Raw genomic sequence first — 23,241 nt, forward strand, 5'->3', positions numbered from 1 at the left:
TTAATTAAATAACAATATAATAATGATTATATTAAAATACTAATTTAAATAATTATAAAAATAGATATATTTACTATTTTTAAAATAATTAAAAATCTACTTAATATTTTTAAATTAAAGAGAATTCAATTCCGCTCGATTCGACATATTGTGCGTGCGAAACAGACAAGAAATAAATTTTTTATGAATTTTTGAAATTAAAATAGCTTAAAATCGATTAAATCAATTAGATAATCCCAGAAATTCCTCGGCGCGACAAGTGGCGGAACCGGGTTGGTCCCGCAATCATTGCCACTTATCCACGTAGGCAAGATCGGGATCCGCTGTTCGGCCCAAACACAAAACAGCGAGATCGTAGCCGTTGATCTCAAAATCAACGGCTGCGATTTCATGCAGATCAATAAGAAGAACCGAAACCCTAGAATAGTATTTCGCTTCGTTCTCTCAAAATACTCGATGGATTCATACGAAATTTTAAACATATGATCTAGGCATGTACAGAAATCATGGGGAACGTTTGGATCAACTTATAAAGTGCTTTACAAAAAGCTATTTAACCCTAAGTATTGTGACCTATTCTAAGGGATTTTGAGAGATCTAACCGTCCGATTTTCGCGTTCTTGGGCTCGTTGGATTCGTTGAAGCGGCAGAAATATTTCTCTAGTTGACCTCAAGATCTGAATCTCCTTGGATTGAGCGGTAGAAGCCCCGAAAGGAACGTGGTGCTCGGTTTCGTCGGAGTACTCGCCGCCGGCGGGCTGGGATGGTCGGAATCTGATCGGGGATGGAAGTGGAAATCTGCAGGAGCCCTCACAAGAAATCTCAGAGCAAAATAAGACCTCGAGCTCGAGCAAGAAAAAAAAGATCCCGATTTAGACAAAAATTTTTATATTTAAGGGGCCTAAACCTATCCTCAATGGTTGGGATCGAATCCCCAGCTAATTGGGAGGGAAACCAGGCTATTTAGGCCGTGGTTTGAATTTCAAAACGTTTTGGAGGCATTAATGGCATTAATTGGGTCTTAATTGGGCTCTAAATAGGTGATTTTCACCTATTTAAGACTTGGTTTGACCAAGTCAACGGTTGACTTGGTCAAACCAGTCAAGAGGGTCAAGGGAGCCCCTGGGTCGAGCCTCGAAGCGGATTCGATTTGATTTGGATTCGAATTGGATTTGATTTGGGCTCAAAAAGGCCTTAATGGGTCAAAATTGACCCAATAAGCATAGGGTTGACCAAGTCAAAGATTGACTTGGTCAACTCAGTTCTCCATGCCCATGTTTGGGCAAAATCGAGGTCAACAATCATATTTAATACATAAGGGACATTTTAAAATATTTAAATATGATCCATTTAGACAAATGATTTTATTTTAGAAAATAGCCCGGGATTTCATTTAAGGGCCTACGAACGCCTTCTGTCCACTTGTACACATATTGCGGATCCGGTGGCGTAGAGCTTTCTAGACTTCAATTATTGCATTTAGTTTGTTTTAACTCCTCTAAATGTCACTTAGCACAACTCGTAGAGGGTGTTTGCTCAATCCCCACTACTAGATCATGCTCGTAGAAGAATTATCTTGCTTGCTACAAATTCCTCTATTCTTTCCCGTAGGAGATCGTGTTAATATTCATAGAAGAATTATCTTGCTTGTTATAAGTTCTTCTATTCTCTCCCATAAATAGACTGATTTATTTGATACAATCTTTTTGTTCTTGTTTGCAAATTTGTTGTTGTGGGCACTACAAATTTCCTAATCCTCCTCAAAGGTGAATTGTAGTATACTTGTAGTGGTATTATAAATTATCTATTCTCATTTATAGGTAAATTATAATATGCCGCTCACAAGTTTGTTAAATATTGCTCATATAACAGCACAACAAACTATATTCATTACAAATCATTCGTTGTTGAGGGTGACCTAGACAATTTTTAATTTCTTTGAGTATAAGGTCTTAATGATATATGAGAAATATTAGCTCTTCGAATCATCAAATTGTGATTTTTTTTTTTATTGTTAAACACAATTATACACTGCTCATTAAGGTTTTCTGTAACTCTTATGATTTCTTCACATGCATGGATGATTAGGTCCTTCTACATAACTATAAGATTTGGGAGGGCTTTATTCACTTCTACATAGACTCTGAGAGGTACCTAGCCTTAACATATATCTATCTATAGAAAGAAAATATAAGTCTATCTCCACATAACATGGGATTTTCCAAATAACTTTTATAAGGGAATTTAAAGAAGTTCTTTATTGCAGGATATCAAATGACAGTTAAATGTCAAATGCTCTATTATATATATTTTCTGAAATTGGAATATGTAGGATATATTCAACTTATCCACGTAAAGTTTATTCCACCAAAAAAAAGCTCGTTCATATGAGATAAATTAAATACTAATTGCTTTCCAATTTGTTGTGTACCCATTGATATATGGTAACATTATTAATCCCTTCCAATATGAGAAATTCATGATTTTATAGCGATTCATGCACTTTTGTTATCTCGTTGAGTGTGAGATCCTAATGAAAATTCAATTTGAATGTATCATATATCGAGTAAAATTTAGAAATTGAATTCAGATTTGAGTCCAGCTCGAGTGTAGGTCAAGGATTATTCGATCAAATTTTATTTAGAATTGATTTTAAATTTGAATTATGAAATTTCAAATTAATTAAATTAAATTGTTCAATTGAATGTTCTCCAATTTGTTTGTATGCATTAAATAGTAGATTTTCCTAGGTTTTGAGTATCTTGAATTTGGCTGAAATTTGAGATCTCTTAGATTTAGGTTTTCTTTGGGCTCTAGCGGCGTCTAGAGATTTGGGAGAGATCGATCCTCCTCTCGAATTGAGGATCAATTGTATCTTTTCTATTTTCTTTGATTTCTATTGAAATACAAGTAATATCTTGTGTTTTTCTCCTGTTTTTCCCTATTTCCTGCTGCGTTTTCATCAAATTCCTGCTGTTTTGCTGCTGTGGACAGCAGTTGGCTGCTGTAATTTTACGGGTTTGGGATAGAAACACTTGCGAATCCAAGTGTTTCCTATCAGAGTCATATGTATCTTTAATGGAATCTACGAGTAAGAACCATTTATTTATGAGAGATACATGTGTGGTCATGCAAACAAGTAAATTTAGATTAAGAGTCAACCATCATCATTAACCCTTCCCAATATGGGATCAGCTAAATTTAGATTAAGAATGCAATTCCTAAACAAACATAATTTAAGTGCACATTTAGAATTGCAATAAATCACGCATCTCCATTTTGTGGTAAGAATAACAGAAATGAACATTTCAAATTATCTGATTTGTTTCTCTATTTCCTCTTAGACATTGTGGCAGGTTTGCAAATTTTGCTAATTCTATCAAACATAATGCTATTATATTCAGTTCAGCATAGACCATAATGTCCAAAATGTAATACATGTTGAACCTCTTCCTTTCCACCTTAAATAAACTAAAAGCTATTAATATTTCCAATAATAATCCTTTAAAATGATTTTGAAAGAACAAAATCAAAAGGAAAGTAAAATAAGCTGAGTATTCGAACTTCATGTTGGAAATAATTTTCCCAGCCTACAACAAAAACGTCTGAAAATGAGAACCTTAGAGTTTTTTAGGGAATTTAATCGCCGTATAAATCAACAAAACTGAAGCTAACCTCCTTGTGCATTGCATTTGCACCAGCATGTGTCCCATCACCGCCCAATACAAAGAGCATGTTTATACCTCTCGCCTGAAACAAAAGGATTTTTTTTTTTTAATTAGATCCACGGAGTTAGAGAACGTGTTGAAGAAAAATTTTGATTCAACTTTAAATAATAAATTCAATGGCGACCCTCCCCAGCCTCTTGCCAAAGTATCATATTACCTGTATAATGTTGACAATTTCCTCAATGTCAGGACCTCCTCGTGAAACTCCCAATATACTTCCGCCGCTTAAGTGAATGGTCTGCACCGCTTTCCTTGAAAGCTGTGGGTTTCAGCAGTAAATCAATGGCTTTGAACCAGAATAATTTAAGTAACACTATGGCATAACTTTGAGTAAGACCGCAAGTGAACCAAGCGGTTGACAAGATACTCGTGGCTCAGCTTGATTACAACTCGTTCATAATCGTTTTTTTAAGTAACCAAACAAGTTTAAACAATTTTTTAAATACTCAAACTATTAAATAAACAAACGTGAACGGCTATGTGTTCAGCTCGTTTATCTTCATGAACAATAATAAAATATCAATTAAAGCTCGTAAACAAGCTTGATATGAAACTCGTTAAGATGACTGATTAAATCATTATTTTGTATATTTTCACATAATTTTTAGTTTTATTATAAAAAATTTATTCTTATTAAATAAAAAAATTAATTACATTTTTTATGTTATAATATTTCATCATAATGAATTCGTTCATAAACAAAAAGTATTTATTCATGTTTGTAATATTTTTTTGTTTAAAGTGTTCATGAACAAGCTTGTTTATAAGAATAATCATTTTATGAGCTTTTTTGTTCATAAACGGGCTCATTTGATAGATCGAAATCACCCCCTATATATGTTCGCGAATGGGCCTAGGAGATTGTTTGCTAGTAGGCTCGATAAGACTCGTTTGTTTAAAGCTCGATGAGCATAAATGAACCGAACATGAACCAAAGACAATTCAAACATGAACTTCTATTCTTTTAACCGAACAAGGTTTGAATACAAACAAAAAAGTTGTAATCGAGCTCGGACCAAACTTGAACAAGCTAATAATAAACAAGCACCTACTCGGCTTGACTTGATTTATTTGCAGCCCTAACTTTGTGTTTGTATGTTTGGTTGCTAGTTAATGGAATGGAAAAAAAGTGGCAAGGGGACCGTAGCAGATTTATTATCAAGCCTTAAATTCATTGGAATTTCATTTCCTTTGCTCTTTGCAGACAGCCAGCACAACGTTAGGCAAGAAAATACATACCGGTATTTCAGGTTCTTCTGCAGAAAAACCTCTGTAGCCATGAGGTATCCCAACTATCTTTTTCACGCCATACATTTCAAGTGTTATAACTATCTGCAGTAGGATAACGAAGGTTTAGCAATAGATTTATAAAAATTCAAATTAATGACAACAATCATGACAATTTAATAATTTAATTTAACTTAATAATCATATCAATACCCCACGTAGTGGGACAAAGGCTTGATATTGTTGTTGTTGTAATAATCACAACAATCACCTAAGAAGATAAAAAAGTTAATTTAATAAATTTTTAAAAACATAAGATCTAGGCCCTAATTTTTCTATAGTCAGCCGTATTAATGCATTTTGTTCTTATAATAACGCATTTTGTTCTTATAATAACGAAACAAAATCAAATAATTCCTAAGCATTTTTTTAACATCAAGATGTAATCCAACAGCTAAAATTCTAAATCACTTAGTCTATAAGTGCCCTGCAGAGCAGAAAAACCCGAAGTTCTGATCAGGATCCTAAATTATACAGGACTTGAGATAATAAATACAATGATCAGCAACAATCACCTGTCGAATAACATCATTCAGCCCAGGACAGAGTCCTCCACATGTCACTATTGCAGCATTCACATCACCTGGTCTGAAAAATATTTCCTTTCTTGGTCCTGCTCGATGGATCCTGGGATTCATAAAGCCTTTTTTGTTACTTTTTTGTGCATTCATAAATAAATATGCTTTAAGACATTTATGTTTACTAACTTATTTAAATTATAGAGATGATCCATTACATATATATTCCAGGTTTCATACACTTTGACGCAAAGCCAGAATAACCTAGCAAATTAAACCTAAATGATGTATAAACTGATAGTGGGGTTGATTATAAAAAATCATGCTCTGCATTGCCAGTACCACTTGTGCCTCTAAGAAGAATTTAGATGATAATGAATCATGCTATCATTTTAGTGTCGCTAGCCAACTTCCTCGGACTCCAAAAAGTCCTATTGTAGTAATTGCTGCCGCCCACTCTAGACACTTGAGAGATGCCACATGGGCACTTACTATATGGAACAATAACCGCAACTCGAAGTTCCCTAGAACTAGGTTTTGTAATCAAGTTAAGCCGAACAAAGCTAAGCACACCATGGATTGGACTTGGCTAGGTCATACAAAATGTTATCATACTCGGCTCAAACTCGAGCGGAACTTTCACATATATGTTCTTGCAAGTCTTGTTTGGATTTTTCTATGGTCAAGCTTGGCTTATACTTGCCAAAATTAATTGAGTGGTACTTTAAAAAGCTAATAAACAAACTTTTAAAAAAAAAAGGAATGCTCAATTTATTATACTCACAAATAATTTTAAACGTCTAAATAAAGAAGCATCTCAATAAATCTGAAATTTGACCTTACTATTAACACCAATAAAACAAGCATCACTTAAACAAGATAATAAATAAATAGTGCAAAAGCCTCCTAGCAATCATAAAACATTAAAAAATATCAACAAACTTATTAATTGAAATAAATAAATAAGAAAATATTTCATCAAATCAATATGCAGATTAGCTAATAATAGCTTAATTAGTTAAAAAAATCAAAAAGCTAAAAAATGAACATAAATATTTACCTAAATAAGAAGCATTTTGTGAAAAATAAAAACAAGCTTACACCAACAACTCAAAATGGTTGCATCACTTTGATCTCATATAAATCAGGATGATTTAAAAATCAATAAAAATAACATGCTTCAAATTTCACTATGTTATGAACTATCGTATTTGTTGCCCTTCCTCCTGGCAACATCTTCTTAGAATAGTGTGCATTAGGACTTTTTTTTTTACCCCTGAGAGAGATAGGTCGCAAAAGAGGGTGGGCGAGAAATGGTAAAAAAGGAAGAGATCTATAGAGCGAGATATGAGATGATCAGGAGAGCAAAAGTCTGCAAGCACGGGAAAAGACATTATCGATGGTGAGCTAAATAAGCCGACATTATTAGCTAGGGTCAAGTGGAACTATAAAAATAAGATTTGAGAGTTAAATACCCTAGACAAATATACAAAAATAATATATTTCTACTAAATAAGTAATTAAACCATTTATATTTAAATAAAATTTATTTAAATAATATACAAGCAATTATCGAGCTTAATATCAAATCTTAGCAAGTTACTTGTTGAATAACACAAGCTAGTTCGTGAACATGAATAAATAATTTGAAATGTATTCAATCTTTAGTTCATTTAGCCGTCGATAATTTTAAAAAAAAAATCAAATTCATTTAATTAGTAACTTGAACGAATATTAATCAAGCCAAATTTGAGTTGTTTGTCGAGTATATTAGTTCACTTATAGCCCTCCCAAGAATGTTGTTATTTCTCTCTATCATAGATCATCGTCGGTCTTAAGAATCATAATGGCCTTCTAGCAAGTCAACTATCTGATGTCTAACATGAGCACTGGGCTGCCTCCCAGCTTTTCACATGTCCCATTGAGTCCAACTCCACCATATTGGTCACTCCTGCTTCTTGTGTCGCAACCCATCTAGAGATGACATACAACTGATCAAGTGCCTACAAATACCCCCTCTTCGATCCTTCATGGAGGATACTAACTCAATCCATACAAATATGATGTTGTATTCTAACATGAGAGAGCTAGAGTAAAAATTCTGTAATTGAGAGACTTATAATCTTCTTCATCATATGGTGAAATATATGCATGACGTCTCTTTATATTGCCTCTCTCCTTCTCCCCTCATTCTATCTTTTGAATGGACGGCCTATGCCTCCATCATGAAGTAACCCAACATGAATACTCAATCTCCATGTTTCATCTAACCTAGACCTCAGAGGTATAAGTAAGCCAAGACAACTCAAACTTCACTCACTAAGAAGCTCGTGAGTCGAGCTTATAAAGTTGCGAACTCAAGCTCAAATTCCAGCATGACAAGGTTCGACTTGTCGGCTCACAAGTTAGTTCGTATATTAAGCTATTGGTCACTAATACCAATGGTACCAATCTCTAACTCATCCCTGCTACATGAACTGTACTAGCCATCCTAACAACATGAATGCATTTAATGAAAAAGATCAAACTGGCCTTCCTCATTTATCTTTTCTTCTCAATATCTATCAAGTTAAATAGATATTGTTTAATCTATAGTCATATCGATGCATTTTCAGGTGATCTCCCGCGGCGAACTCTTCTTCTCCAGCCATTGGAAATGCCACACTTAGCTACTTCAATTACTTCATCATCTTCTCCAACCAATGGTCACGTCGATAATTTCTGGTGAGCTCCTGCGATGGCTTATTATTTGGTTCAAGCTCACAAGCCAACTCACAAGCCTATCATTATTGATGCAAGCTGAGCTCAACTCGAGCTCAACCCAACGAGCGTACATGAGAGTCGAGCTCAAAGTAGGCATGACTTGAGCTCAATTCAACTCATTGATACCCCTATCGAACCTCTCCTTGCTCCTACTGTGAATCGATGACAGATTCAGCCCTTTCAGTTGTCAATCCATTAAAGAAAATTCTAGTGTTTCACATCTTTTTAGTGCTCTCTTTGTGGCCCATTTGAGTTGGTTGAAAACTCAATGGAGGAGTATCTAGCCACCAATAGCCAATTAAAGTTTGTGCACCATATAACAACTGTGGAAAAAGTTCATCCCATCTAGTAGACATGTATGTGACAATGTCAGTTTATGGAGATCTCCAAAAAAATGGACCTCATTTTGCATTCATCTCTCTATCCTTCCATGCCTGCTCTAATTATCATGATTGCTTATGCACAACCCTCTACCCTAACCCCAAATGTTGCACAAGAGGATGTTTCTGAGTCATTGCCAACAAAATCATGATGCAAATCCTCATCACTGTTCCCTATTCTCTAACCATTGCCTAATGAGTCACCTTTTGGAGGATCCATTGTACCAACATTGTTCTCCTATTAAGTACGTGACTGATGATTCACCATTCACAATTGAAATCCTAGACAATCCCTCACTAAAAAGAGTTTGAAATGCCCATGCTCAACCATTACTAGGGTCTGAATAACTCCATTAAACAAAAAAAAATTTGATGATGTTAAGGCCCTAATGCTGACCAATGATAAGCTTCGATGCAAGTATTCACAGTGAAGTTATTGAATGTTATGTGTAAGTGGTTCATATGTTTCATTACATGTGATATCATGCCCTTTGACAAGCTCTACCGACATTTCATTATTGAGTTTGCTACTTCAAAATGTTCCCTGATGTCGGCATAAACTCTTCTTAATGTCCTATAAGGGAAGTGTTGATCCCTTTAAGAATACAATCTTTGTTTCACCCAGGAGAGTTAGGAGGTCTCCACCTCCAAGATGGTTGTAGCAAAGCTTGCTCTGAGAATGGGTCTCTAAGACTTGCCACTCAAATATTTTATCACAAAGAAATCATCATCCACCATTGTTGAAATGTTAGAAAGGGCATCCAAGTTCATTGGATTTGATGAAGGAATGGTGTAGCTGATGCCAGCAATTTCCCCACTACCAATACTCCCAACCCACAATAACTTTATCAATCGAATAGACTTAACTAACGTTACTAACCTCACCATAACACCACAACAACCAAAGCCAAGAAGATTATTATTGTTTTGGTCTAACTGATCCTATACAATGTTGTTCTACCAATTCATCTATGAGATCAATAAGTCCTCATGATCATTAAAGATAAAGAGTACTATTGATGACCAATGTCACTCTACCACTACAACAACTAATTTTTCATATCTAATCAAGATCCCTCAGTTTACAAATAACTGTCAGTTTACAAATAACTGTCAATATCAAAGCCCTCTAAAGAAGTACCTGGCCAGATTAACTTGTCAAACCAATCCAACCAATAGCTCAACTCAAGACCACCAATAGTGAATGAACTCCTAGTTCAACTAGTCTTCCAGCCATAAGTCAAGCTTTGGTCATCATCTCCTAAGTTGAAGATAATGGCCCCAACCATTGGTGCCCGCCGATTGTCTCTGACAAGAACTCATTTGTCAAGAATTACATCGATCTACTCAAAATCTTCAACTTCTTAGTTTACTACTTAATCTCTCCTCCAGCAGTTGGGGTATGAGAAGAATGCATGTATCACAAGTCCTCCCAACCAACAATATTCATGCACTAGCAAATCTTGTCAATGTTGACCTCTAAGCATTAACCCAGCAGGAACAAAAAAAATCAAATTAAAATACCTGTAAAACCACTGGATCCTCGAATCATGCCGAGATCGCGTCGATTCGGCGCCGTTCGCATCACTTCCCTGCAAACCCGGCGCGCAAATCGCGCCGATTCGGCGCCGCTCGCGATCTCTTCCCGCAAATCCCGCAGCAGCTCCTCGATCGTCGCCTCGTTCGCGTCGTTAAATAGAAGCCGAGCTCCTCTCCCGTTCGCTGCTCTCTACTCCCCGATCTTCTCAGCTCCACACACGACTCTCGCTCTCTGCTTCTCCTCCCGACATCCCCAACCTCCTACTCTCTCTCCGATCCCGACCGAACCCTGTCGCTCTTCCTCCTTCCTCTCCGACCAAATCCCGTCGACTAACCTAGCCGACACCTGCTCCGACCCCCCGTCCGACTCCAACAACCCGCAACTCCTGCGGGTTCGTTCGATCCAGAGGAGCCGAGAGAGGGATAGATAGATAGAGAAATAGAAAGAGAGAGAGAGAGAGGGAGAGGGGAGAACTTCATACCTAGCCGAAACCCCAAGCCCGCCTCCTCCTTTGACGCTCTCCCTTCCTGTTGAAAAGGAAGTTACGACATTTTAAACTGAAGTAAGAACGGGAGCTTGATTGCTGCGAAGGTAACTTTCTCCCTTAAGCGTGCTTCTTCGGCCAAGCCCAGTAAATCTCCTAAACCGAGAGGGGGAGGAGAGATTTCCTTTTTTTTAATTATTATTTAATATACTAAATTATAATTAAGTTAGGCTTAATTATAATTAATTATGTTAAATATTTTTATTAATTATAATTAAGCATAATTAATTTATAATTAATTATGGGTTAAATATATTTAATTATATGTTAATTTTAACATATAATTAATTATAAATAATTTATAATTAATAAAAAAATTTAAAAAAAATCTCTTTCTCCATCGATCCTCGATCCTCGAGCCAACATCGTTGACGGCCAAGGTATAACTCCTAAACCCTAAAACTCTGAGAACTCGTTTCAACCGAACCATATTCGTACGGGACGATCTGGTCAGTTATACTCCCCAAAGAATAATGGAACGAACATAGAGGGCAAAAATTTTCTAAGTCCTGATCGTTCAGACGATTCTGACCCATTCATCCCAGGACGATGTCCTCTTTACTTGTTCTTTGTACTGTTAATCTAGATGATTTAACACATTCGTCCCAAGGCGATGTCCTCTAGACTTGTGCTCTTGAACTATTCGTCCAAATGAACTAACCCATTCGTCTCAGGATGATGTCCTCTGGACTTGTGCTTTGAACTATTCGTCCAGATGATTTAACACATTCGTCCCAGGATGCTATCCTCTGGACTTGTGCTCTTGAACTATTCATCCAGATGAACTAACCCATTCATCCTAGGATGATGTCCTCTAGACTTGTGCTCTTGAACTATTCGTCCATACTAACTAACCCATTCGTCCCAGGATGATGTCCTCTGTTCTTTGAAATTGTGGTCCGTCTTACATTTTCGTTCAAACGAACCTTGAGAATAACTGTTCGTATCGAACGAACCATGTTCGTATGGGATGATGATCAAGTACGAAGGTAGTTCGTACCAATGTACATTGAGTTCGTACGCACAATTTTTGCACTGTTCGTACGTATGAAATGAGATCGTACGGGACGATCATAAACGCACAGATTTGAAAAATTGTAATTTTTGGATGATTTTTCGTATCTTTCTTATAAAAGGTCCACTTAAGACTGTCATGAGATCTTTTTGTCATTTGGTCTTCGTGCATACTGATGGGAAATTAAAGGAGAGAGTGAGAGAGAGTGTTTGAAGGAGAGTTCTTACTACTAGAGCGTGAAGAGTTCACTTGGTTACTCAAAGGTAAGGATCTCTGTTTGTTATTTGTGAGTACTTCACTCTTTTCTCTCGTCCTTCTAGATTTTTTTGTGAGAAGATCTTTCAAGGAGATTCGGTTCTCTGCCGACACTCGAGGAGTGTGAACAGCCGAAGGTTCTTTGCCTAAACTTGGAGGGTGTAAAAGAACGAAGGGTTCTCTGCCTACACTTGGAGAGTGTGAAAGGATGAAGGTTCTTTGCTTACACTTGGAGAGTGTGAACAGCCGACGGTTCTCTGCCGATACTTGGAAAGTATAAAAGGATGATGGTTCTATGCTGCACCAGGTAGTGGTGGAAGAAAGTTTTGTGAAGGCTTCTCCGCCTTGTTGTGGTGGAAAAAGAAGAGACACTTGTGGTAATAGTGTAATACCTGAAGTGGGAGACTTCAAGGAGTAGATGTTGGTCGTATTTGACCGAACCACTATAAATCTTGTGTCTTTTATTTTCCACTGCTTTTTATTTTCTTTCTGTTTTTATTTAATCTGTGGTTGAAAAATCATTTTAAAAAAAAATCACTAAATTTAAATCGATTTAAGAGGAAATTTTTTAAATTACCAATTCCCCCCCCCCCCCCTCTTGGTTAGCCGTTGAGACATAAGCTTAGGTCTAACAACCTAATTCATAATTAACAAGTTTCAACAAGAAAAAGTGTGTAACTTGACCTTTAATTATACACTATGGTGCTTAGTACAAGGTGGACCAATCGATAAGATATGCAAGAAGATCATGCAAGTGACCGATGTCAAAAAGGAGAACAACACCATAGTGATAGGGAAGAGCGCTGTAGCACTCTGTCCTTTGGATTTTGGTAATTTTATTAATGCCTGAATGTTGTACCATGGAGCACGACTCTTAATTTTTCACCAAGAAGACAGAGTGAGCAATGCCACAGTAGTGGATATGAAAGCATTGCAGCGTGAAGGAAACAACAATACCATAACGTTGGAAACGGTGCCACAGCACCAAATCACTCCAATAATGTGGCGCATTAGTTTAGTTAGTTATTTGGTGAAACGACACATTGATTTAGATACAACGACAAAATGTTAATTCAATACACTAGTGTAGCAACACTACCCTTTTAAGCATTTTGACACTAGAGTTAGTTAGGAAGTTAAATATAACTAATTTTTTGGCTAAATTTGTGAGGGTTATCGATTATTTTCTTGTGTAAAATAGTTTTAGAGTGTCAGTGGAGAGTGAAAGTATGATTTACTCAATAAGTTATTTTTTTTTTACTCTCCCTTTTACTTGCAATAATATTTACATGTATTACTTCATTAACTTAAAATGAGTAGAAGAGAAGGAATGTGAATCATAGACACTACAAGAGAAAGCAAATTATAGTATTTGATTTTAAAATTTTAAGATTTTAGTGGCTCGTTTTGTGTATTGAAAATAGTTAGTTAATAATTAAAAAAAAAAGTTTATCAACCATTCAACTACCTATTCTCATCTCATTAATTCGAGCCTCCAAACCAAGACATGACAAAAGTGGTATCATAGCCTAAGGAGTATTTTAGGAGTTTGAATTATAAAGAAAGAGCCATATGAATAATTTATGAAATTATTCGTGAAAAAAAAAATAGATTCAATAGTATAATTAATTATCTTATATAAATATCTAGGTATACAAATGATCAAGAGGAATTGATCAATAGAAATATTGAAGGAGAAGTACCATCTGAAGTGACTGTGAACCAATACCTTTACCCAGATGATGACGATTATGACGCAAATGCTTCAGTAATCAAGATCTCAATCTGGAGTTGGAGTGGATAAATATCTAAAGTTATTCCAGGACATGCGACCATCGTTATTCAAGGGTAATAAAGGACTAATTGAGGTAGATAACCAACTACTAATAATATAAAAGATTTTTGATAGCATGTACTCTAATGAAAGGAAAGTGTCATTTGCTACATTTGCTTTGGATGGAGAAGTAGAAAGATGGTGGAGAGCATAATGTGATGACAAGTTAACTAGGATATATTCCAAATATATTGGTCAACTGGAAAGACTTTATAGAACTTTTCAGAGAAGGGTTCATACCTATATAAGCAAGGAGGCAGATGTGAGACAAATTCATAAGATGACAAGTTAATTAGGATATTGTTAACCTCTGTTAAGCCACACAAAAGAAGAAAGAAATCCCGCATACATATCCTATGCCCGACGGATCCACGAATCCTGCCGAAAATCTCTACGTATCTGATTTACGACTAGCCTTAATCGAAAGTTCTCTCTCGTTATCGGGAGGGGTAATTAACTATAGGGGCTTGCGCCTATAGGAAACCAGAACTCAGATCATAAAGTCCTCACAAAATGAGGGCGAAATCTCTGGGTAGTGTCTTATCTACAAACCCATCTGCCTTCCAAAATTTACCTCGGAACTTAGTTCGTTAAAACTCCCTCGCCGAATTAGAAAAGCGAGCGGAGGCCGAGGCCAAATTTTCGGAGCCCACAGATATATTCCAAATATATTGGCCAACTGGAAAGACTTTATAGAACTTTTTAGAGAAGGGTTCATACATATATAAGCAAGGAGGCAGATGTGGGACAAATTCGTAAGATTAGTACAAAAAGACTTATTAGTCATGCAATATGAAGCAGAATTTGCAACTCAATCCAGATATGCACTGCAACTAATTGCAACAGTAGAAGAGAAATGATATTAATTCTCATATCGTTTAAAAGATGCAATTAGGAAACCTTTAGTGCCTTTAGGAATCAAGGGCTATACAATATTGGTAGAGAGAGCTAAAAGGGTGGAGATTAACTTTCAAATCACTCAAAAGCAAAGAGATCCACATAAAAGGAAAAATGTTGAAGAAAATATTCATAATATTCAAAACGAAAGAGATCCACATACTCAAATTCATAAGATGACAAGTTAATTAGGATATATTCCAAGTATATTGGCCAACTGGAAAGACTTTATAGAACTTTTCAGAGAATGGTTCATACATATATAAGCAAGGAGGCAGATGTGGGACAAATTCATAAGATTAGTACAAGAAGACTTATTAGTCATGCAATATGAAGCAAAATTTGCAACTCAATTCAGATATGCACTGCAACTAATTGCAACATTAGAAGAGAAATGATATCAATTTTAAAAGATGCAATTAGAAAACCTTTAGTGCCTTTAGGAATCAAGGGCTATACAATATTGGTAGAGAGAGCTAAAAGGGTGGAGATTAACTTCCAAATCAACTCAAAAGCATAGAGATCCACATAAAAGGAAAAATGTTGAAGAAAATATTCATAATATTCAAAACGAATGATCAAATGAGAAGAAGCTTAAGATTAGCTCAAGTGGAATTAGAAGTGTTGCTACGAGTAAAGTCATGGAAGCTTGTGCTAAGTGTGGAAGATTTTATAAGGGTGAATGTTTAGTTGGTTCTAAAACTTCTCACTAGTGTGAATGTTTAGTTGGTTCTAACACATATCATTAGTGTCATCAGCCTAGTCACATAGCAAAATATTATCCTACATTAGTTCAGAGAACTTTAGAAGAGATGAGATCATGTGAAGAACCTTCATATAAGCGCTTTGGCAAAATAGAAGATGATAGAATCAGCATTTTCACCTCCATCACAAAATCAACCAAGGCAGAATGTTTGACTGCGAGTTTATGCTTTGAAGCAATAAGAGCCTAATGAATCTATAGATGTTGGCAAAGATAATTGAGATGTCTTTAGTAACTTGTTATATTACATCAGATGTTGTGTTTTATCTAGTTATCTTATTATGTTTTATTGAATGTTTTGTTGTATCTAGTTATGTATTCAATGATAAAGTTTATGTTGAATGGAATTAAAGATGTTATTTTTCTTAAGTATAAAGTAGATATGTTCAATTTAACACATAATATTACACCATAACTAAAAGTCATATGTAAATTTTGAGGACGGAATTTTATAAAAAGAGGAAATTGCAACAACAGGTTGGACCAGTTTAGTTGAACTGACCCTAATTAGCTAGCAGGCAAGCCAATAGTGAGCAGGTGAGCAAAAGCAAGCGAGCAGGTTGCGAGTGGGTGCGGGCGTAGCTGGCAGAACCAAATTACGTGAGCAAGAAAATGCATTCGAGAGCGAAAAGCTACGACTTCTCATGTGAGTACTCATACTCCTATCTTATATTAATAACGCTGATTTCTTTAATTAGATTTTCATTGAATTAATTGATATTTGTTAATTAATAAGTATTGAAAATTTTAACATTTATTTCTTTTTTAATGGTCATGTTGAATTGATTGATAGTTAGCATAATTATTCAGCATATGCATAATAAAAAATTTGAATTATAAATGAATGTAATGATTATATAGAAATGCTTGCATGTGCATTTTCATTGATAGAGTAAAACCCCTTATGATACTGACTGAGAACACAATGTACTCACACACATAAATGAAAAAAGTTATGAAAAAAATGGAAATATAGTACATTTATTGATACTATTTTAGATGGTGTATCTTTGGATGATTGTATTATTTACGAGAATGATAAATATATGAAATATGCATAACATTAATGAACATGTGTAAATTGTTTAATTAGAATTATCTTATATTTTGAAGTATGCATGCATATTATTTTAAAGATTTTGTATTACTATAATTTAGAAATATAATTTACCCATTGAGTTATTTTTTGGCTTACCCTTTTATTTGCAATAACATTTACATGTATTATTTGATTAACTTAAAATAAGTGTAAGAGAATGTTTGAATAGTTGCTATTTGAAAGATTTATAATTGTGCAACTTATGTAGTTTTGATGATTCCAAACATTATTGTTCAAATGTATAGTTATCTCCTATCAATTTCAGAAGATTTGCACTTGCTCTTGTGTGTACTAACATTTCAGGAAAATCAGACTCCAGACTACGAAAACTTCAAATCAAATTCAACATGAGACTTTGAATTAATTTTGAAAGGGAGTGATTGTAATTGAGTGAATAAAATCTCACACACACAAAATAAGGAGATCTTGAAATTCTATACTGATCGTACAGGACGATATTTATCGTACTGGACGATCTGTCAGTTATCTCCTATAGAGCACTTGGAACGAATAGGAACTTGCTTGAAATTTTTTTTTTTTTCTAAGTCCTATTCTTCCAGGACGAATTTTAATATCGTCCCGGACGATGCGTTCTCTGTAAAATTTCGTCCAGACGAATTTTACCATCGTACGAGGCGACCAGTCCTCTGGAAAAATTTCATCCAGACGAAAATAATTATCGTACCGGACGAACAGCTCTCTGGAAAATTTTCGTCCAGACGAAACCAAATTATCGTCCCCGGCAATTGGTCCTCTGGAAAATTTTCGTCCAGACGAAATAAATAATCGTCCAGGACGATCGGCTCTCTGAAAAATTTTCGTCCAAACGATAAACCGACTTAGAACAGTTTTCAGCAGTTTCTAGAACCGACCTTGTAATAACCGTTCGTACTGGACGAACCAAGTTCGTACAGGACGATCAGCTGTACGAAGTCAGTTCGTACACATATACAAATAGGGTCGTTTCAGATCGTTTAAGTAAAATCGTCCAGGACGATCCAGGATCGTACGGGACGATCCACTGCGTACAGAATTGAAAATTTGCAGTTTTTGGGCGGTTTCACTTGTCTTTTATATAAATAGTCCAAATTAGACTGCCACCCAATCTTTTTGTCATTTGATCTTCGTGCCTATTGAGAGAATAGCCAAGGGGAGAGTGGAAGAGAGCATTCAAAGGAGAATTCCTACCACTGGAGCGAGAAGGCTTCACTTGGATTGCTAAGGTAAGAGTCTCTACTTGTGAAATTGGATTTCTTCACTCTTTTCTTTCTTCCTTCTAGATTCGTGTGAGAAGATCATTCAAGAAGGTCCGGTTCTCTGCCGACACTTGGAGAGTGTGAAAGGACGAAGGGTTCTCTGCCCACACTAGGAGAGTGTGAAAGGAAGAAGGTTCTCAGCCTACACTTGGAGAGTGTGAACAGACGAAGGGTTCTCTGCCCACACTAGGAGAGTGTGAAAGGAAGAAGGTTCTCTGCCTACACTTGGAGAGTGTGAACAGCCGTAGGGTTCTCTGCCCACACTAGGAGAGTGTGAAAGGAAGAAGGTTCTCAGCCTACACTTGGAGAGTGTGAACAGCCGTAGGGTTCTCTGCCCACACTAGGAGAGTGTGAAAGGACGACGGTTCTCTGCCAGCACTGTGGATTGTGTAAAAGGACGACGGTTCTCTGCCGCACCGGGGAGTGGTGAAAAGAGTGTTTTGTACAGGCTTCTCCGCCTTGCTGTGGGTGCTAAAGGAGAGTCACTTTGTTTAGGGTGCGTTTGGGACGGAGTTACTGCTGCTTTACTTTATAAAAAGTCATTAAATCATTGTTTGGGACATTGCGGCAGAACCACGGCAGAAAAAATTCTGCGGTCCGCTGTTGCTTTCCACGACCATTCCCTTATCCCGCGGTCCGCTGCAGTCGGCTGCTTTCGGCAGAAAAATGACGAAAATCCTGCGGCAAATATCGCTAATGGGCGACCGATGTTCTCGTTCGTCAGCAAGAAGTTCGACCGCCGGCGGGACTCGAAGGTGGCTTCGGTTCGCAGACCGAAGCTGGAGCAGAGGAACGCCAGTAAGAAGATCGACTACGATGCTCGTGGGCGTCGTCCTGGAACATGCAAATGAAGATGAAACACGAAAACAGCCACTCCAGAATGACAAAATTTTCCATGAAGCAGCGATCATGATCAAACAGAGAGAAGAAACATACTAGATAAAAATGTCAAAAATTCAGATTCGAGCTTAAATTTCTAAGTCAATAGTAACATAAAAAAACCCAATTTTGACTATGGAAAATGCCACAAATTCCCTAAAAATTGGAAAATTTCCATATTAAATCTAATAAACAAGATCATCTACACCCTCAACAACCAATCAAAATTCAAAATTTTCCACGATACCCACCTTCACTGATCATCCGGATTAAACCTTTACCAAACTTCTCTCCTCCCACACTGCAATCCTGTGGATTCTCAAACAGTGAGAGAGACAATTGCTTATGAGCAACGCCCATATCAAACAAAATAACTCCCGATGAAGAATCAGCAACTAATATCTCTTTAACCGGCAGCCATAGAAAGAGCTCCTCCTGCGAAAGACCCACCAAACCCCTCAACCCACCATAGCTCAAATTACCCCTCACCGTCTCGTTGAAGAAGACCATTCCATCGTACTTGGCATAGCACGGACGGTCAAGATGAGCTTCCAAGACACCAGTTTCCAGATCCAGATTGTAGGACGACACCGCAGTGGGGAGAAGACCCGCCGGTAGGCCGTGTCGCGTAGTAGTTCGTGGATCAATCCGCCGCCAACGGCAGGTACAGAGATGAAGAGGATGAACCCTAGAAACCCAAAAAGGATTTGAAAAAAATAGGGTTTAGCCATTGGCGAGGCACAGATGAGTATATTAGTCCATTACTGATTGATTCATATGAAAGGTTTGTGCTTGTGCTAGTCAAGAGGCAGGTTTTAAAAAAAAATTAAATTTGAAAAAAATTATATTTTCATCTAAATATATATAAGGGTAGAAGGTAATTAGTTCTCATACATCTACAGCACAGCAGCTCTACAGTTATACTATCCAAACAAAATATAATGATTTCTATAAAGCAACTTTAAGAAGCAACTTTATGTACAACAACTTTACAACCTACTTTACCGACAGCTGCAGCCGTCCCAAACGCACCCTTAATCTCTACTCCAGCAGTTGGGGTATGAGAAGAATGCATGTATCACTAGTCCTCCCAACCAACAACATTCATGCACTAGCAACTCTAGTCAACCTCTCCCTTGATGACATCCCATTTGTTTTCACCATAATGTTACCAGTTACTTGCTCATTGACACCCTCAACTTTTGGAACTCTCCCTAAAATTTCAATCGTCTCCCTTAGAAGATGACTAGAGTCATGTTGACTTTTATGGAGCCTTATCAACCTTACATAGCCAGCACCTATGTTTTCTATTCATTCCCGGTAGTTTCAATCAATAGAACATCTAGATAGACGTCCTAAGAAATGCAAACAAGTTAATTCCTCTTTCATTGCATGCCGTGCCTGCTAGTTCCGGCAATTTCATCTTCCAATCGATGGTGTACCAAATCCTATCTGCTCTTCAATTAATGAATCTTTGGGTTCCCTACCAACCAGCTTCAAGTCAATTAATGTTCTCTACTTAAAATTGTTCACGCCCAAGGTAAAAGGACTCCTAGATCAATCTCTTGTCCAGCCCAAAAAATCTCTAAGATTTTGTTTCACATCACATATTAATGAGATTTTATTTCCACATCACATATTAATGGCCTAGTTTGAGCACGTTTTTTTCTGGAGTTCATAAAGGATCTTCAAATGTCCTTAAGCACATACCCAACAATTTGGAAAAAAAGATGGACATGGATCACAGGTCGCTACATAGGTGGTTCATACCTCTCACGTCACCCACTTATTACAACTCTTTGGGACAACCAATCAGAGTCCAACCTCCTCCCAATATTGAGCTCATAAACCAACATCTTGAAAGGGATCTTCTTACTCTCACCCTCTCAAGAGATTAAAATCATATAAAAGAAAGGAGTCCTTCCCTCTTCTCCTCATTCGTCTATCACTTGCTAGTGCTGCTCAATAGGATGTAACGGACATTCCTTACACTTTGCACATTTTATCTTTCATAGTGAACTCCGCCCTCTCATTACACCTCAAGCACCACCATCTCTCCCTCATGAGCCACATGGCACAACCCAATAGTGGAACAATTTATGCCATTCACGAGTACCATCCAAAGACATGAGACAAAGGATTATTAGGTCCACAAGGCACCACTTGAGAAGAGAGTTACTTGAAGCAAGTTCTTATGGGTCAACTCAAGCAACAGAAAAAGCTATAACAATGCCAACCTCCCTACTTAGCATGAGGGGCACCCACCATAACCTTTTGTTGAATGATGAAAATAGGTGAGTTTTGCATCATCGATCAACTTGAAGCAATAATTAAGCTTTTCTTTTTGGTATCGTTTTCCCTTCTATATACATGTCAAACCACATTAGGTTGTCTACAATTTTTTTTCTCAAAAGGTGCCACTTTTGATGCCTCTAATACAATCATTTACCATCATCATATAATATTTTTATCTACGTCGCATTCCACTTAATTTTGAGTGAGTTCTCAAATTGAACTCTTGAATCCATACAACATAATCGATCCTACTAATGTCATGTTATAAATCATTTGCATGTCTATATCCCAAGTAATAGAGGGTGATGATTGATGTTAGTTCGCCAATTGTTAATTATATGGGAAACTCCATAAATAAAAGATATCACTGTAAGTGAGCATGTTATGCCTTTTGAAAATATCATGTCTCTCATTCTGGCATTTGAAAGCAATTGCAATAAGCACATTAAGAAAACCTTTAAGCAAAGTGGCATGATTTCATCATAACAATCTTCAACATATACATTTATCAACTTAAACCTAGAAAAGCAGATAACTATGTGTAACTGAAATATGATATTTATTTACCATTGCTCTACCCATGTACAGTCCGAATCAATGCACTCAGCACCAGCCGAAGTCGGAGAAGAATATTTTATGACCTGGAAGCAGAATAGTAGCTTTAGTTACTGTTAATGAATAATATTACTACCTACCAACGGTTGAATTTCCCCTAATTGCTAATGATCATCACAGGAATATGAAAATTCTAATTCCAAAAGCAAATATCCCTTGGTTCTAGGATATATACTACATAGATGCGTTACAAATCTGAAGGCATACAAGCACATTAGGAATTATCTGTATTTATCCAACAAAAGATTGACATACTAACACGGTAGAGCAATTAACAGGCTGAGTAAAGACTACCAAATGATAATTAACTTCTGGCAAGGCTAAAAAGAAGAAAAGCAAGATAGAGTTAGAAGCCCTTGCGAGCACCTTAAGAAGAACCCTGTCATCATTGTTGATATAACCATTGTACTGTTCCCGATATAAATAACCATTCACATAATCATCACTGCTTGGACTCCTGTAAATAATATACGTTGGAAACAAAGTAAGCTCTCTCATCACACCAGTTCATTAATACTCAGCAAAAGGAAGATTGAATAGCAAAAATCCAGCACCCCAACAAACTAACGAGACAAAAGGAGAGAATTTAGATGACCTTTTCTTGAGACGAAAGGTGGAAGGTATCGGAGTCAGATCCGGGAATAAGTCGGTGAGGTGAGGCAGATCAAAACGCCTCTCGAAATCCTCCTGGAACTGATCCTTCCAGTTCGTTTCAGCGTAATCCATTCCTGGGCCGCTCTCTTCCACCGCAGCAGACGCCAACACCAAAAGGCTGCCACTTCCCCCTTCCTTCCATCTCCGGAAAACCCCTCCGGCTACTTCCTTACTTGGGGAAGAAGACAAAGCATATAGAGGAGTAAAACAAGAATGATCCAAAGACCGCACGGCAGAAAAACCAATAGATACCGAACTCATTTCTCTCTCTCTTTCTCCCTGTATGTAATGATGGAAAGACCGGTAAAGTAAAGAGGATTTCGTTTGGCTTCCTGGTCCCGTTTTGAAATCGACGGAGACCGGCGAGTTTATACCCCCTAAATGAAGTGATGTACTGATTTGCCCTTACTATTGGGTCTTGCACGGTCCATTTGGAAACTGGTTGATGGCATGGGCCTAACTTTATTTTTTAAGCAAATTATTCAAAAACTCACAAAATGCTTTGTTTGGGACAGATTTTTTAATACTTCTTAAAGCGGCTTTCTTAGTACGAATGTTTTATTTTTGTACTAAAAAGATGCTTTAAGAAGCAGAGAAAAAGTCATTCCAAATGAGACGTTAGGCTTTGTTTGTGACGGCTTTCTTACTAGTTACTACTTCTTAAAGTAAATTTTTAGTATAATATTTTTTAATTTTTGTACTAAAAAATTGTTTTAAGAAGCAAAAAGATTTTGTTTGGAACAGCTTACTAGTTGCCTCTCAAAACAACTTTCTAGTAAAAAATTTTATACTAAAAAGTTGTTTTTAGAAGCAACTAGAAAGCCGTCCCAAACAAATGTATAGGCTTCTTTGGGACAGCTTTTATATTGCTTTTTAAAACGACTTTCTAGTACAACAGTTTTAAATTTAAGAAATTTTT

The 23,241-nt window shown here is 36.7% G+C and overlaps 2 protein-coding genes across 2 annotated transcripts in view; both read right to left on the reverse strand.

Moving 5' to 3' along the window:
• The window catches only part of LOC110093006 (ATP-dependent 6-phosphofructokinase 5, chloroplastic-like), a 39,295-nt gene extending 16,618 nt beyond the window's left edge, over window positions 1–22,677 (reverse strand). Inside the window, exons 1-7 of the mRNA XM_020817742.2 lie at window positions 22,264–22,677; window positions 22,035–22,125; window positions 21,621–21,694; window positions 5,531–5,642; window positions 4,968–5,060; window positions 3,886–3,987; window positions 3,676–3,750 (exon numbers count right to left, since the gene is read on the reverse strand). Coding sequence (XP_020673401.1) covers window positions 3,676–3,750; window positions 3,886–3,987; window positions 4,968–5,060; window positions 5,531–5,642; window positions 21,621–21,694; window positions 22,035–22,125; window positions 22,264–22,583 — 867 coding nt within the window. The 5' untranslated portion in view covers window positions 22,584–22,677. The remainder of the gene's footprint in view (window positions 1–3,675; window positions 3,751–3,885; window positions 3,988–4,967; window positions 5,061–5,530; window positions 5,643–21,620; window positions 21,695–22,034; window positions 22,126–22,263) is intronic.
• On the reverse strand, window positions 18,379–19,530 carry LOC110093009. Its single transcript, XM_020817746.2, has 2 exons — window positions 19,010–19,530; window positions 18,379–18,713 (listed from the first exon to the last, which is right to left on the reverse strand). The coding sequence occupies exons 1-2, from the start codon at window positions 19,266–19,268 to the stop codon at window positions 18,691–18,693; spliced, it is 282 nt and encodes a 93-aa protein (XP_020673405.2). The 5' UTR covers window positions 19,269–19,530; the 3' UTR covers window positions 18,379–18,690.
• Window positions 22,678–23,241: the final 564 nt, after the last annotated feature.

The sequence above is a fragment of the Dendrobium catenatum genome, unplaced genomic scaffold (assembly GCF_001605985.2).
Source record: "Dendrobium catenatum unplaced genomic scaffold, ASM160598v2 fragScaff_scaffold_53, whole genome shotgun sequence".
NCBI lineage: Eukaryota > Viridiplantae > Streptophyta > Magnoliopsida > Asparagales > Orchidaceae > Dendrobium > Dendrobium catenatum.